This window comes from Rattus rattus, chromosome 2, assembly GCF_011064425.1.
Source record: "Rattus rattus isolate New Zealand chromosome 2, Rrattus_CSIRO_v1, whole genome shotgun sequence".
NCBI lineage: Eukaryota > Metazoa > Chordata > Mammalia > Rodentia > Muridae > Rattus > Rattus rattus.
Genome location: NC_046155.1, coordinates 165,441,946 through 165,457,137, shown reverse-complemented (window position 1 = coordinate 165,457,137; position 15,192 = coordinate 165,441,946). Strand labels below are relative to the sequence as shown.

Below are 15,192 nucleotides of genomic sequence, written 5' to 3'. Positions count from 1 at the left end.
TCCTGGCTTTTACTCAGTCCTTATTTCTAACTGCCAGAATAGCTGCAGGAGCTAAGTAAGGCCTGACTCAAGCCTAACTACTATTGCAGGGCTAACCCGGGACGTCTGTCTTCACTTTGCCATTCCGTCCTGATGGTCACCTTAACCACTTTCCTCTTGCTACCGAGCAGCTGGTCGTACTCCTTGCCAGGCCCGGGCTCCTGGCCCAGGTAGTGGGATCAAAACGAGCTATTTCGGGCCCCGGCGCTCAGCCCCCGGGGGCCAACCTGGAGTGTTCTTGTTCATGCCCCCTGGCCGCTGAGCACCCGAGGCTGAGTCACAGGCACAGAATTAGGCCCGACCTACTCTGGGGTAGGGTCTGTTCTGTGTCCTCCTGACAGCCTGGCATGGGTGCAGCATTCTCCAGGAGTCTGTTACTAACCTGATGCGTCATCCTCAGGGCCGGGCGGAGATGGATTAAGAGGGCTGAGAACTCTTTGGTGGACTTCTCGGGACCCAGGGTCCCAACTGCTACAGTGATTAGCCACACCTATAAGGGTCTGCCTCCTAGACTTTAGCTTCCCCTTCTAGAAATGGAAAAAGGCTTAATGACATTTCCCTGGTGTCCTTTTCCAGGCATCCAGCAGGCGTTTAATAACCGGCCAAGTAATTATTGAAGTTTCTAAATAAGGAATACTAATGGCTGAGTCTGGCCTCAATCCCAGTGTCCCTGAGAGGCCCGCCGCAAGGGCGGCACAGGGCACAGTATAAATTGGAGACAGCTTGCGCTTGGGCACTGAGTAGCCCAGGGTAGCAGCGGAGAAGCAGGATGGAGATCCGGGTGCCTGTGCAGCCTTCTTGGCTGCGCCGTGCTTCAGCTCCTTTACCGGGTTTTTCCACTCCGGGACGCCTCTTTGACCAGCGTTTCGGCGAAGGGCTGCTTGAGGCAGAGCTGGCTTCACTGTGCCCTGCTGCGATCGCGCCCTACTATCTGCGCGCCCCCAGTGTGGCGTTACCCACAGCCCAGGTGCCAGGCCTAGGAAGAGGGTCGATCCAACTACTAATAAGACTAGGAGGGTGGTTCACCCTGGGGCGGGAGTGCGGGAATGTCTGTTGATTTTGAACTTAGGGGAGAATGTCGCCCCTCAGTGGGCCATTGGGAGTCCCTTGAGTGTGGTATTCTGAGGCCCAGTTACTGATCTTCTGAGAGGTGAGGGATGGGGCGTAAGGCAAGTGAGCTGGGAATCTGGGGGAAAGGACAATGGAATGTTCCTAGGGTTGGGTATGGTGGAGAGTCTCCTTGAGGGCTCTTGTGATCTGATGAAGGGGGGGGGGATAGGGCACAGGAGGTCCCACGACCTAAATAAGAACTCTGGCGATGGGCAAGTGGCACCTTGGTTGCTAGCATGGTGGGGTCTTGTAGCAGAGACATGATGGCAGTGGGGTCAAGGATATGGGGTGGGGGTTATAGGGCAGGTATCTAACGTGGTCACCACAAGAGGTGGACCCAGTGTCTAGAGGGTAGGGAGGAGGCCAGTTATTGTGAGGTTGAGGTTCTGGTGACGATCTATCCAAGTCCTCGGCAGCAGCACATGTTGTAGAGGGTGCTGGGTGCCAGAAGCCAAGCCACTACCGATCAACACCTCATGCCCACGCCCCATGTGTGCAGGTGCCCACGGACCCTGGGTATTTTTCTGTGCTGCTGGATGTGAAGCACTTCTCGCCAGAGGAAATCTCTGTCAAGGTGGTTGGCGACCATGTGGAGGTCCATGCTCGGCATGAGGAGCGCCCAGTAGGTCTGCTGGCCAGATTGGGGAGCAGGGGTAAGCAGGAGGGTAGGATTCTCAAGCCCATCTCTTCCCCCACCCCACTCCCAGGATGAACATGGATTCATTGCTCGAGAGTTCCACCGCCGATACCGCCTGCCTCCTGGCGTGGACCCTGCTGCAGTGACCTCGGCACTGTCTCCTGAGGGTGTTCTGTCCATCCAGGCCACACCAGCGTCGGCCCAGGCCTCACTTCCGTCACCACCTGCTGCCAAGTAGGGGTCCCAGCCTTACAGGACCGAACCGGGAAGCCTCTTTAGGCTCCCTTTTAAAATGCCGATCTGACTCCACTGCCCAGCCAGATGTCCCAATCGCTGTCAAGACAGCCTTGCCCAACCACAACTAGATGTCCTCCCCTGAGACCTTTCCAACCCAAACCCTACCTGAGCCTTAGTGACCTAGACACCCTTCCTAAGCCCTCTCCCAGCTTTCAGGCCCCACCCATGACATCTCTCTAGAGGCAACACAAACACTACTGTCAGCCTGAGCCAAGGCTCCCATCAGACTGACCCCACTTTGGGCTTCTCTCACACTCAGGCTGCACTTGTGAGCTGTAGAACACTGTGACAGCAGAATACAATGTAGTCAGCGCTCCCCTCCTTCCAGTCCTGTCACCCAATTCCCCACAGTGATGTAGACTGCATAGGCTTTCCACACCAGAACGCCCAAGCCTGGTCCACCAGACTCCCGTCTCTGTAACCTAACACTCCTCTGCCCCAGCCCACTGTCTGACTTAAAACTCCAGGCACCGAAATTCTTGAATACTATTCTGACCTCCAATTCTTGGGACTCCTATTCCTGACAAACCAGGAACCCCAAACTCAAATTGTATGGACACTCCACCTTCTCCAGATGTGCTAGACCAATGAACAAGAACCCGTGAGCTCTCTGTCCTGGCTCCCCATCTGCAGTCAGATGTCTTAGGGAGCCCGCTCCACATCTGCCATCCTCTAAGGTTGCACCTTCATTGTGAACATTTCCTGTCTCCCCAGGCCTTCCTGCCATCAGTTCCCAATAAATGCACTTGAGATTTGTCAACTGCCTTATGTCTGGGCCAGGAAAGATGGGCTGGCCAGTGTGGGTTGGGGCAGGTTTATTGGGGTGGGTCCTGGGGAGATCACTGCCGATCATACATCTCCCGGAGGATCTTCATACTTTCTGAGTAACGAAGCTGGTTCCGATGAGACGCCTCCTTCCACCTAGGGAGGCAGGGGGAGGATTAGCAGTTGCTGTGGAGGACACTGGGCGAGAAGCAAGTGAGGCGGAACACACTCACCTCTGGCGTATGCGTTTCCAGCGTTGCATGTTGCGATAGATAAGTGTGGAAGGAGAAGGTTCAGGCTCGGAGGGCTGCATGGACAGAGAGGCCCAGCTAGGTTAATGGTGCCCTAGCCCTCCCAACGTGCCCCGAAGCTCCAGACCAGCCGTGGATACCTACTTCATCATCAGCGGTACCCTGGGTCTCGGGCTGCAGTGGGGATGGAATTCGGGATCTACAGGCATCTCCAAGTGCTGCAGGGGCCGTGGGTGGAGGCAGCTTGTACACATCACGATTTTTGCTGTTGATGACCTCTGAACCCTGGGGAGACAAAGCCCCAGACAAGGCCCAAGAGTGAGAGCAGAGGGTGGAAAGTCCATGTCCTCCCCTACCTTTCCAGTGAGACAGACATGCGGGGTCTACCCGGACTCCTGGACTTGGAGAAGTCACAGTAGAGGGACACACCTTTACCAGCTAGAGGACAGTCTTGCTATTCTAGGAGCCCAGTCTTCTTGTCAACCTGAGAACCCTTGTCTACCCTTGCCAAGCCCAGGGAATCCATCTATACCTGTCAGCCCAAGGGCAGGGGTGGTCAAGATGCCTTTTCTAAGGAACTGTCCAGGGGGTGTCATGTCTACTCTGGATAGCTCCAACAGTCAAGATCGTATGTCTGTCGCAGGGACCCATGCCTACCCTTTCAGGCCAGGTGATTTCCAAATCCCTATTACTCTCCACCCAGCCCATAAGGTCCACATTTGCTCACCAACGCTCCATCTGGCAGCCACATGTGTTTGCACATAAGATCCCTGTCCAGCCCTTTATGTTTTTAGAACCCCGGGTCCCTAGGAAGCCATATCTATCTGGCCTAGGGACCTGTCTGTAATCTTACCTGAGAATGCATCCTACCTGATTCTCTATTCCTTGAGGAGCCCAGAGAATAAACCTATCTACCAAGAATGGGGTTGTTGTTGACCTAGCCACCCACTGCTCTCTCTGGCCTCCTGACACTCCTCCTACCTCTCCATCCTCTGGCAGAGGGGGCAGTGGTGAGCCGGGTGAGCGCTCGCGCTCTCGCACTGTAGGGCTGTTGCGCATCCAGGCGCGGCAGATGGGGTACAACGGTGTGTTCTCACTGAACTGGGCCAAGTCCACACTCCGGTCAAACAGCTTGATCACATACGTATCTGGGGCGGTGAGGCAGGTGACAGATGAGCACCCTAGTGTGGTCCCTGGCTCTATGCCCACCCTCTCAGTCCCCGCCTACTCACTGGATCTCTGAGGACCCCCCTCAGCAAGCCCATCGTCCATCTCCCTTCTCTTCTTCCTCCGCTGGTGAGGGAAGCGGGCCGATGGCCTGTATGGTTAAGGTGAGTGTCAGGCCCCGAGCTGGGGACTGGGAACCTTTTAGTGGTCTGGGGTCCCAGCCACCTTACCTTTTGCCAGTGGCAGCAATGGAACAATCCCTGCGAGGAGAGACATGGTGTCAGCAGGCCGAGCCTTTAAAACATCTGTTCAACACTGCCCCCCAAGGCAGAAGTGATATAGTTCAGGAACAGAATGTTTGCCCACGCCCTGGGGTTCTATCTCCAGCACTGGAAACTAACAAAAATGGGCACCCTGGGGATTACTGGTACCCCTTGGGCCTTGTATCCCACCAATACCCCACCCTCTCAAAGTGTCAGTCACTTATTCAACAGGTATGTCTACGTAAGATGGTTGGGACTTAGCAGAGGGAAAAACCTAAACTCTCAGGTCTAAATCCCATCAGAATCCCTTACTTGTTGTGTGTATCCGAGGGGGTTTTCCCAGCCTCTTCATCCAGGCGTTCCCTGGGAGCAAGAAAGCACTCCTGGCTTAGGGTATCAAGGACCCAGCCTGTGATGATACTGAGTCGTTTTCTCACGGGACACACCATGGAACAGTTTTCCCCCTAAGGCAGCCTCCAGGCTCCCATCCAGATCCCCCCACAACCCCCAACCAGTCAGTCCAAACAGTTCCCACCCTTGTGGTTCCCCAGACTGGACCAGATCCCAACCTGTCCATGTGACTCTTCTCCAGCAGACACTGAAGAACGGCATCCAGCTGGTTCCGGGCTTTGGCCATCTCCATCTCTGAGGGCAGAAGGTAGGAATCAGCTCTGTGTGCACCTCCCACATCCGCTGTGGGAGGCGATCCTATGTTCTGTCTGGTCCAGGTACTTGGAAAGCCACTTTAGTGCCACTCAGTGGAGAGACCAACTAAAGACAGAACCAGGGCGACAGAGCCTTAGGCAGGGGTCATGGGTGTGGCTGCTCACTGCTCCATTTTCTCTCCAACACCTACTCAAGAGTCTAGGATCTGGACACCTTCCACGGGACAGCCCTTAGGGTCTTTCCACCAAGGCCTCCCTCTCTAAACCCACTCTTCTTCCTGGATTCTCACCATGAGGAGTGACTCACCCGTCCACAGGCTCCTGGACTCACCATGGGTACTCCTCTCCCACCCCAGTCTCAGCTCTCTTGGCTTGCAGGAGTCTGTCAATATATTCCCTCCCCACCTTGCCTTTTGCTCCTAACCAGCGCCTAGCCTCAGTTGCCTTTTCTGATCCACCTCCTTTTATAAAGCAGACAACAGAACCTTCCTAAAAGAGGGCCAAGCCTAGCTTAGTGACATAGGTCTGCTATCCCAGCACGCTGGAGGCTGAGGTAGGAAGATCAAGAGTTCAAGGTCAGCCTCAGCAACCAAAGATCCTCTCTCAAACAATAAGCAGAACAAAGAAAAAATACAAAACAGACAGACAATGTGGCTTTGATCTTTGCCAGCACAGAACCCTCAAGGATTCTACAACCCTATTATACACACACACACACACACACACACACACACACACACACACACACACATATCCCCACTTCTTCACTATGTAGCCCTGGGTTGGCATGTTATTTGCTAAGTAGGTCAAACTGGCCTTGACTTCAGAGATCAGTCTGTCTGCTCTCCATGCCCTGGGATTAAAGGCATCTGCCAACACAAACAGCACTCTCTCCACTAGCAATTATTCCACTCAAGTTTAGTTGTTGGACTATAAGTTTGTTTTCTTTTTTGCATTTTGGGGTGCAACTTTACCAACCCACTCTTTGTTCAAAAACCTCTCTAGACTACCCATTTCCCTCAAAGAAAAAGTTGAAAGTCCCTTCCTGGACCCCACAGATCGATGTGTCTTCCCCTCCCACCTCTCTGCCTCCGTTTCCTCACTGCCCCAGCCGCCCTAACTTCCCTGCTGCCCGCTTTGTCCCCACACATAGCCACTCCTCCCACCTTGTATATTTTCCATTCATCACTCTACACGCTAAGGTTATTGGAATGCAATGACTATTGTGTACTTCAGGGACACACCACAATTGCTGATTCATGCCCTCTGTCAGAAATGGGGAAACTGAGGTAGAAAAAGAAAAGAACCCTTTTTAGAGAATCCTGTCAGATGGGCTGCAGAGAGATGTCGCACAGTCCACTTTTTCACGATTAACTCATATCTCTCGGGTGTCCTGGATCCCCAGTCCTCACCTGATTTCTCCACTTTCACCTTTACCGGGAACATGATTTGGGTCCAGGTCTAATGCGTTAGATCAGAAAAACTTGGAGGAGGCGGGGTTCAAAAGCGAGGCGGAAGGCGGGCAGGGAAAGGTCAAAGGTAAGTCTGGGTACCACTGGTCCTCGGGCCGGAGCAGTGTCCTGCCGCGACTGCCTTGGCCACCACTTCCCTTTTTTCCCTTCTGAAGGCGGGCCCCTTTGGCAACTGCTTTTTCCCACTAGTTGATGAAAACGTCAATTTCATTTGCTGGCCAATTGACAGCCTGTACTATTGGCTCCCAGCCTTAAGTTCCACCTTCCCAAGGCCCTGTATCCGGAAACAAACCAACGACAAGCCAGGCACCTGAGGGGCGGGGGAGAGAAGGAGGAGGACTGTGATTCAAACTTCCGAGGCTCACGAAGTAGGCAACGCGCCTGCGCCGCGCAGGGCACTATGGGAAACAAAAGGCTTCTTGGGATTTGTAGTGTTGTATTTTAAGTAGCGCCAGTAAACCTATTTACAGCTTTGAGCTATCATAGTCACTGAGATCCCTCACGGGAAGACCAATCTAGAGATGCACTGGCTCCTTTCTTACAGAGAGCTCGCTAGGTGTCTTTTTTTTTTTAATTTTTTGGAGCTGGGGACCGAACCCAGGGCCTTGCACTTGCTAGGCAAGTGCTCTACCACTGAGCTAAATCCCCAACCCCGCTAGGTGTCTTTTTAAGCAAAATCTCATTCATTTAAGTATTAAAAGTGCTGGGTACTCATTCAGATAGTGAGGACACTGTAACGAGAAAACTGGGCAAAAATTCTTGCCGATAATGTATCTTATTGTGTAGACAAGATAGTCATAAACAAGCCGAAAATTCGGTGAAATGTAGTAGGCACACAAAAATATGCAAAAATACTCATCAAGGTAGGGACTGAGACTTTATCTATCATTATTTATTTATTGCCTCACTCTGGCTCAGTCTATGCTGAAACTCATTATGTATGTGACCAAAGCTGTCTTTGAACTCCCAGAAGGCCTCCTGCCTCAGCCTGATTAACAACACCAATACCACAACCTGCTGGGTGTATGGTTTTTTTTTTAACTTACTGGGGGATAGGGACATATCTGTAGAGGTCACAGGACCACTTACAGTATTTGAGGATCAAATGCGAGTCAGGATCAGCAGCAAGTGTCCTTACCACTGAGTTATCTCACCAGACCTCTGCTGAAATTATACTGAGACAGGGTGTCACTACATAGCCCTGGCTGCCTGGCATTCACAGAAATCCACCATGCCTCTCTGCTTGCCAAGTGCTGTGGTTACGGACATGAGGCACCAAAATCATGACACTTTGAATAGGAAGATGAAGATGCCAGGAAGATGGCTCGCTCTCTGGTTCACTTGTTAAGCTCCGTAGTTACGGGGACTCACATGGTGTCCTATTTTGGTCTCCATGGGCACTACATAAAAGTACACACACACACAAGCAGAACTAAATCAAGGATTAAAAATAGGAAAGTCAAGGAAGCTTTCCTAAAGAAGCTCCTGGATATTTCTCTTGTTGAAGACGCCTCCTTCGAATTCTTCCTTGGCAGAGAATACTAAGGCCTAGAACAAGGAAGTGATTACCTTGCTTGGTTGGTCCTGCTGGGAATCGAACCTAGCATCCTCCTCATGTTAACAAAGTGCACAGGCAGTAAACTACAGCCCCAGCTAAGAAAGCTGTATTTTTAAATTCACAACTACCAGTACAGGCTAGCAGCCCTCCAAAGTGGGAGCACCATTTCCTTCTCTTTCATCCATAAGACGGTTCCGAAGCAGGAAAGTTCTTATCTCAGAAGGGTATGAGCAGTAGTTAATGAAATAGAAATTCATACGGTGCGTGAAAGCACAACACACAACGTGTAACACATTCAGTGCTTTTATGTGCTGGCAATCACTTTATGCGTCTGCCTCCGAAAGATCCCAAGAACTCAGTATTTAAAGTTAGGGTCCTTTATTGGAGCAGATGGGAAATGGGAAACAGATGTCTTCAGGGTCTAAGAGAAAACTTAGAGCAGAAAAGCCCATCCTGGGAGAAAGAACAGCTCGTGAAGTTGTCAGGGAGTGCCCAGGGGAATGGTGAAGGAGAGGTAGTCCCCAAGAGCACCCCAGCGGGGCCGGTAGATCTGGAAGATGGTGATCCAGGTGGTGAGAACAATCACCCAGAAGAGGAAGCCCACAGCTGAGCGCCAAACATCTAGGAAGAAGAACCAGGGTGGGAGAGTTGGTCTCCAGCTGCTCTGGAGAGCCGGACCCCCCAAGATGGCCCTCTCTGACACAGATCTCCTAGAGTTCTGGAGCCTCCTTTATCCCTTCCAACCACCCGCTGTCCTTTTTTTTTTTTTTTTTTTTTTTTTTTTGGCTGGTGCCCTAGAACTCACAGCCTTTGATCTGGCTCTGCTCTGTGTAGGCTGGAGCGAAGAAGGCCTCTTTGAAGAACCAGAAAATGTTGACCAACCAAAGAAAAGGCAGAAATGCAAATCCACCTAGGAAAAAGATACCCATATTTAGTTAAATCACAATAAGGATCTTTCCTAATCTCCATCTTAGAAGGCCCATTTGGTTGGAAGGTCCTCTCCCAAATTCAAATGGAGATCCCTGCTGTTAAGGACTGTGGGGTTCTGGCATCTACAAATTATGTCCTCCCAGGCCTCCATTCTTTCTTCACTGTTCATTGAGACTCTGACGGAGACCTCAGCTTCCTCCTTCCTGAACCCTCCCTTCTCCAGGACTAGAGTCTGCGTTCCCAGTCTCGTTACCACGAATCCAGGCCCATAGGTGTCTTGTTTTGGACGCTCTAGTCCGATCTCCTCTATTACCCCAGAAACCTTAGGGGACTGGCCTTACCAAGATAGTACTTCCGGCACAGGTTCAACTTCTCCTCATTGGACACCCGCTCTAAGTTCATAGTTGCGCTGGAGCCTGGTGGCACTAAGGGTCTGCAGAGCAAGACCCAAATGACAGGCACAAGATCACGAACAACCACGCCCCTATTACGACAAATTAGGGGAGCGTTGGCTACGGGAAGGGTACCTCCGAACAGGCTTGTGGGATGAGGAAGTTCCTTATCTAGCTAGGCTATACCAGACGACTCCCAACTCACCAGTGGGGTTTACCCCTTCTGCCTGGGATTCCTTTGCCGGAGGTGCCGCAGATTTCTCTAGAGTTTGTTGTCTTTTTTTTTTTCCCGGCCCCTCACCCGACTACGTTGTACGCATGCGCTCCCAGGAAACACTCGCTTGACTGTCGGCGAAGGCAAGTTGGCCTTCAACACGCGTGCGCAGTCGTGCCAGGCTGTGACGAACTACATTTCCCAACGCTCCTGAGCAACGGAAGTGACGTAAGGAGCAGGCGCGTTGGAGTGTTCGGGTAAAAATGGCTGAATATTTAGCTTCGATATTCGGGACTGAGAAGGACAAGTGAGAATGGTGAAGGGAGTGGCCTCTCAGGGAGCCGGGGCACTTGGGTCCCTACGGGCTGGACGGACAGTGTTCGTGGGATGCCCGGCCTTCCCGGCCCTCGGTTTACCTCTGTCTTTGCACCTCTTCCAGGGTTAACTGCTCTTTTTACTTTAAGATTGGGGCCTGCCGGCACGGGGACCGGTGCTCCCGACTTCACAACAAACCGACTTTCAGCCAGGTGAGACCCAGATTCACGCCTCCCCGCGCTTCATTTGCTGTCCATCATCTCAGGGTCCCGCCTCTTCCGGATTACTAAAGCCAATCCTACCCCTGTTTGCTTTCTGACCTGGCCCTGGGTAGACCCTTCTTCCCAGGGACTGGACCCCGCCTCCCATGAACACCGACCACGCCCCTTGGCTGTCTAGGTAGTTTTGGCGTCTCTGACTCCACTGGCTCACATCTCTCCCCAACTTCAGAGTTGGGTACACTCTGCATGCAGTCCCGCTTTCTGAGCTCAGGTCTCTTTTAAATTTTGTTCAGACCATAGTCCTGCTCAACTTGTACCGGAACCCACAGAACACAGCCCAAACTGCAGATGGATCACACTGTGAGTAAGAAACTAGATAGTTCAGAGGCTGGGCGGACAGCCCCCAGCAGTTTACGCCCTCATTTCACCCTCCGGTCCCTCCTCCAGGTCACGTGAGCGATGTGGAGGTGCAAGAACACTATGATAACTTCTTTGAGGTGAGGGTTGCCAGGGTAACCTAACCGGGTTTCCTGTGGGCCAGACCTTAGCTGAGCTTTTCCCCATCTTCTGCAGGAGGTATTCACAGAACTGCAGGAGAAGTATGGAGAAATTGAAGAGATGAATGTGTGTGACAACCTCGGGGACCATCTCGTGGGCAATGTCTATGTTAAGGTGCCTGTTGTCCCCTGCTTAGAGCACAGAAGTGGAAACATTTCAGTGCGTATGGCCACCACTGAACCCTCACAACCTGAGGACTATTGATAAGTCAAGCCCAGCCTCAGAGCTGACTAGTTCCCCGAAGATCTTGAATTCCACAGCCCATGGTCACTCACTTTCCCCTCAGTTCCGGCGGGAGGAGGATGCAGAGCGGGCTGTGGCGGAACTCAATAACCGCTGGTTCAACGGGCAGGCTGTGCATGCTGAGCTGTCTCCTGTCACTGACTTCCGAGAGTCATGCTGCCGACAGTATGAGATGGGGTAAGATAGTATAAACGTAGTCTGGGCATCAGAGTCCCAGATGCTTGAGTGTTTGGTAGGGCGTTTTCAGTCATGGTGGCCTCCTCTTTCTTTAGGGAATGTACCCGAGGTGGCTTCTGCAACTTTATGCACCTGCGACCCATATCCAGGAACTTGCGCCGGCAGCTCTATGGGCGAGGACCCAGGCATAGGTACTTCAGACCCAGGGTGCCATGTTCTCCTGTACCCTAGATGAATCTGCTTCTAACTTGTGGACCTACCATCCCAAGGCTCTTGTGCTCTGAATAGAGTTTTGAGCTCTGCCTGTGGAGAAGTACCTTAGTCTTAGTGCCCAAAACAGTGTGAACCCCACACCCAGTACCAGTCCAGGGCACCTGTCCCTGAGCACTAGTCCTGAAATGACACCAACAGCCATCTTCTCCCTAAGAGCCAGGCCTGGAAAAATCTTGACCACTCCTGACTATTCCTACCCATCTCTGACCACTCCTCTTTCCGATTCCTAGGTCACCTCCAAGGTCCCATACAGGTCACCGTCCCCGAGAAAGGAACCGACGCCGTTCCCCAGACCACCGGCATGGTCGCTTCTGAGACTGGTGCCCTTGCTCTTCACCCAGGGGCATAGATGTTCCTGTCTCGCATCCCTTCTCAAAGCGCTCTACACGTTCCAGTCCCATCACCCCCAGGCTTCAGAGCTTCCTAACACAATGTTCGATACAGGAACCTCCTCCTCCTCCTCCTTTTGTCCCTCCTCCAATAAAGCTTAAGAAGTTTGTCAACCAAATCTGTGGTTTCCTTCCACCCCCACACCTAAGAAAAGGTGTATGCCAACCACAGTCTCAGCAGAGGAACTTGGAACCAGCTTGGGGTCTGGGTCTGCACTGGTAAGTCAGGACTGCTTTCATATGCATAATCTCAGATTGTCCGTTCTAGGCGCCTTTTCGGGGTACGTGCCTGTCTGTGGCAAGCTGGAGAATTCCTACTAGAGATGGGGAGAGGAAGAGAGGTGGTCAGGTACTAGTGAGAGTTTACAGTAGCTTAGGCCTAGTAATTGAAGCCCACCATACCACCCTGAAATAAAGGCACTAATAATACCTACCACAAAACTTTGAATTAAATTTACTATCTGCTAGGTCCTGTGGTGTTTGGCTTGTTTTGTTTTTGAAGCAGGGTTTCACTAGCTCTGGGTGGCCTGGAACTTGCTATGTAGATCATGCTGGCCTCAAATTCACAAGAGTTCCTCCTGCCTTTACTTCCAGTGCTGCAATTAAAAGTGTGCACACTACACCTGACTATTGTGATTTTTTTATCTCCACCCCCCGCCAACACACACACTGCCTTCGCCCAGTGAGATTAAGTTCTGTCACCCCTTCTTAGAGATGAAAATGAGAAGGCAGGCAGGTATGTAAGATCACAGATAAGCTGGTGACCCTCATCAAGTTCTTTATACACCTTGTGTGTGGGCTTGGAGTTGGGTGTGAGGTACGCCAGCTCCCAGAGCGGTTCTGGAAGCCTGTGCCCCCCACACCCACCACTTTCTTCTGCCTTGGACTTCCTGGAATGTGCTGCAGAAACCGTGTGGGTGGAAGTGGTCACAGCCCTCAAGTCACAGGCCCTGCTGAGATGGGGCCCAGCTGGCTTCTCTGGACAGTGGTGGGAACAGTGCTGCTTCTGACTCGGGCTGCTCCACTGGAAGCCTCCCGCTTCTGTGGTCACCTTGAGTTCTGGAACTCTAACAAGAGGTGCTGCAGCAGCTGCCTGCAACGCTTTGGGCCTCCTGCATGTCCTGGTGAGCAGTGACTGGGTGTGCACTGGACGGTGTAGCGAGAAGGGGCGCTAGGCGGTGACAAGGCTGTTGCTGGCCTTGCAAGGGGCTTCCTTGGAGTGGGCGTGCTGGGTCTTAGGCAGGTAAGACTGTGGGGGTGGGCACAGGTAAGCTTGTGCAGAAGAGATCAGTTAGAATGGGGACACCAAGAGCAAACTTTACCTCTGAGTGGAGGACATGGGGAGAATGGATTTAGGTAGGTTTTATTTATAGTGTGGGCAAGGCTTGGTCAAGTGACGGGGAAAGGGGTCCTCATGAGGATTTGAAAAGGGATGATCTAGTGGGGTTAGAGGGAGAGCTTGTACGCCATTGTCTCCCAGCAGATTACGAGTTTGTGGAGAACTGCGGGCTCAATGACTTCGGCGATACTGTAGCACATCCTTTCAAAGAGTGTTCCCCTGGGTATTGCAACCCCAATGGCACAGAGCTGTGTAGCCAGTGTAACAGCGGAGCCACAGCACCCACTCACATGGAGAGCCCCAGAAGAACCCACAAGCATTGTAGAAAGGTGATAGACTCCTTGGTATGGGTCAGGGTTTGCCTGTGGGTTCCATGCGTAAAGCTCGGGACAGAGGGGGAGCCTTACTAAAGAGAATGGTGGGCACAGCAGAATCCCCAAGTGGAGTGCCTTAAGGGGGTGGATGAGGCAGGGAGCAGGAGCGCTATCTCCATTTAAGAACCTAAGGGATGGGAGGCTTGGGCTGATGGGCCCGCTTGTTTCACTCTCAAACCTCTGTTCCCAGAAGCCCATCCCTCCCAAGGAGGTCTGTCCTCTTAAACCTGAAGAAGCAGGCGTCTCTAGCTCACCGGGGAGGTGGAGCCTCAGGCAGACAACCCAGAATGAGGTCTCCAGCAGACGGGCTTTTGTCCCACCGTCAGTGCTGCCCCTGGCAGTGCTGCCATTGTTCCTGGTGCTGCTTCTGATACTGGCAGTGGTCTTGCTCTCTTTGTTCAAGAGGAAAGTCCATTCCCATCCTTGTTCCAGTTTGGCTTTTGGAGACCCCAGTACCTCTGTACACTGGCCCTGCCCAGGTTCTCTGGAGGGATTGGGAAGTGGAAACAGAGGGAAGACATCTCTGCTGCAGCTCTCAAGCTGGGGTTAGTATGAGACAGAGCTGCCCAGGAGGGAGGTTGGCCTCAAAGGTTGTCCTGCCTTTCACTCCTCCCTGGTCTTCCAGAGTTTCAGAGTCTGGCCTCTCAGCCCCTCTCTCGCCTGCTGGATGAGTTGGAAGTTCTGGAGGAGCTGATTATGCTACTGGACCCTGAGCCTGGGCCTAGCGGGAGCATGGCTTATGGTACCACACGACACTTAGCTGCAAGATATGGGCTGCCTGCCACCTGGTCTACCTTCGTCTACTCACTGCGGCCCAACCGTTCACCCCTCAGGGCGCTGATTGAGATGGTGGTGGCAAGGGAGCCATCTGCTACTCTGGGCCAACTTGGCATGTACCTGGCCCAGCTCGGTCGCACAGATGCACTGCAGGTGCTGTCCAAACTTGGCTGAGTCAGTATGCTGGAGCTTACTACACTATCAATAAAGTTTCTCTCAAAGCGAATACCTGCGTGTCCTCATTAAAGGAGTCTTTTTGATGTCCAATCTTGATTGGGTCCCAAGTTAACAGACATCCTTTCCTGTAAAGGGCCCACTCCAGGATAAAGAGGACCGCATTCCCCAGCCACTCCTGGAATCACTTGCCTGTCTGTGCTCAGCTGTGCCAGAAGGGAGAAACTAGCACACTTGCTCTAGTGCCTTCACAGACCCTCACCTTGAGGCTGGATCTCATCATGTAGCCCAGGCTGGCCTTGAACCCCATATGAAACTGAAAAAAATCTAGGACCTGGATCTTCCTGCCTTTACTTACCAAGTGCACATCACCTTGTTAGTTTGTGTGCTGTGATCTCATACATGATGTGCAAATATTATCACCATTCCTAGCCCCTCTGCACCCAATCTGATCTCATCGGTGCTCCCTTGATTACTATGGTTACAGCCAAGTGGGAGCTTCCACCTGCCTCCAGCACCATACAAATCAACAGCCAGAGTGGACAAGATGGCTCACTGGGTAAAATCACTTAACACACACTTTCGGACCTCA

At 52.3% G+C, this 15,192-nt stretch overlaps 5 protein-coding genes across 9 annotated transcripts; 3 read left to right on the top strand and 2 right to left on the bottom strand.

Moving 5' to 3' along the window:
* The first annotated feature begins 55 nt into the window (after positions 1 to 55).
* Positions 56 to 2,843, top strand: Hspb6 (heat shock protein family B (small) member 6). 2 transcript variants are annotated; one of them, XM_032893936.1, is made up of 4 exons: positions 56 to 209; positions 616 to 1,006; positions 1,649 to 1,771; positions 1,857 to 2,843. In XM_032893936.1, the coding sequence occupies exons 2-4, from the start codon at positions 809 to 811 to the stop codon at positions 2,022 to 2,024; spliced, it is 489 nt and encodes a 162-aa protein (XP_032749827.1). In that variant the 5' UTR covers positions 56 to 209; positions 616 to 808; the 3' UTR covers positions 2,025 to 2,843. The 2 variants fall into 2 exon arrangements, with proteins under 2 accessions (XP_032749827.1, XP_032749828.1); XM_032893937.1 differs by lacking the exon at positions 56 to 209 and having other exon boundaries at positions 253 to 1,006.
* On the bottom strand, positions 2,836 to 7,013 carry Lin37 (lin-37 DREAM MuvB core complex component). 2 transcript variants are annotated; one of them, XM_032893934.1, is made up of 9 exons: positions 6,607 to 7,013; positions 5,099 to 5,300; positions 4,842 to 4,892; positions 4,497 to 4,526; positions 4,332 to 4,417; positions 4,081 to 4,247; positions 3,244 to 3,384; positions 3,082 to 3,155; positions 2,836 to 3,004 (listed from the first exon to the last, which is right to left on the bottom strand). In XM_032893934.1, the coding sequence occupies exons 2-9, from the start codon at positions 5,170 to 5,172 to the stop codon at positions 2,923 to 2,925; spliced, it is 705 nt and encodes a 234-aa protein (XP_032749825.1). In that variant the 5' UTR covers positions 5,173 to 5,300; positions 6,607 to 7,013; the 3' UTR covers positions 2,836 to 2,922. The 2 variants fall into 2 exon arrangements, with proteins under 2 accessions (XP_032749825.1, XP_032749824.1); XM_032893933.1 differs by having other exon boundaries at positions 5,099 to 5,174.
* A 1,572-nt stretch (positions 7,014 to 8,585) lies between these two features.
* Positions 8,586 to 9,878, bottom strand: Psenen (presenilin enhancer, gamma-secretase subunit). Its single transcript, XM_032893932.1, has 4 exons — positions 9,752 to 9,878; positions 9,496 to 9,638; positions 9,030 to 9,134; positions 8,586 to 8,845 (listed from the first exon to the last, which is right to left on the bottom strand). The coding sequence occupies exons 2-4, from the start codon at positions 9,554 to 9,556 to the stop codon at positions 8,706 to 8,708; spliced, it is 306 nt and encodes a 101-aa protein (XP_032749823.1). The 5' UTR covers positions 9,557 to 9,638; positions 9,752 to 9,878; the 3' UTR covers positions 8,586 to 8,705.
* A 99-nt stretch (positions 9,879 to 9,977) lies between these two features.
* On the top strand, positions 9,978 to 12,055 carry U2af1l4 (U2 small nuclear RNA auxiliary factor 1 like 4). Of its 2 annotated transcripts, none has more exons than XM_032893930.1 (8): positions 9,978 to 10,067; positions 10,200 to 10,287; positions 10,590 to 10,656; positions 10,744 to 10,793; positions 10,870 to 10,968; positions 11,141 to 11,274; positions 11,370 to 11,465; positions 11,778 to 12,055. In XM_032893930.1, exons 1-8 carry the CDS (start codon positions 10,024 to 10,026, stop codon positions 11,860 to 11,862), a joined length of 663 nt encoding a protein of 220 aa, XP_032749821.1. In that variant the 5' UTR covers positions 9,978 to 10,023; the 3' UTR covers positions 11,863 to 12,055. The 2 variants fall into 2 exon arrangements, with proteins under 2 accessions (XP_032749821.1, XP_032749822.1); XM_032893931.1 differs by having other exon boundaries at positions 10,059 to 10,076; positions 10,225 to 10,287.
* Positions 12,056 to 12,555: 500 nt separating this feature from the next.
* Positions 12,556 to 14,652, top strand: Igflr1 (IGF like family receptor 1). Of its 2 annotated transcripts, none has more exons than XM_032893929.1 (4): positions 12,556 to 13,060; positions 13,420 to 13,604; positions 13,840 to 14,194; positions 14,275 to 14,652. In XM_032893929.1, exons 1-4 carry the CDS (start codon positions 12,832 to 12,834, stop codon positions 14,598 to 14,600), a joined length of 1,095 nt encoding a protein of 364 aa, XP_032749820.1. In that variant the 5' UTR covers positions 12,556 to 12,831; the 3' UTR covers positions 14,601 to 14,652. The 2 variants fall into 2 exon arrangements, with proteins under 2 accessions (XP_032749820.1, XP_032749819.1); XM_032893928.1 differs by having other exon boundaries at positions 13,417 to 13,604.
* The last annotated feature ends 540 nt before the right edge of the window (positions 14,653 to 15,192 follow it).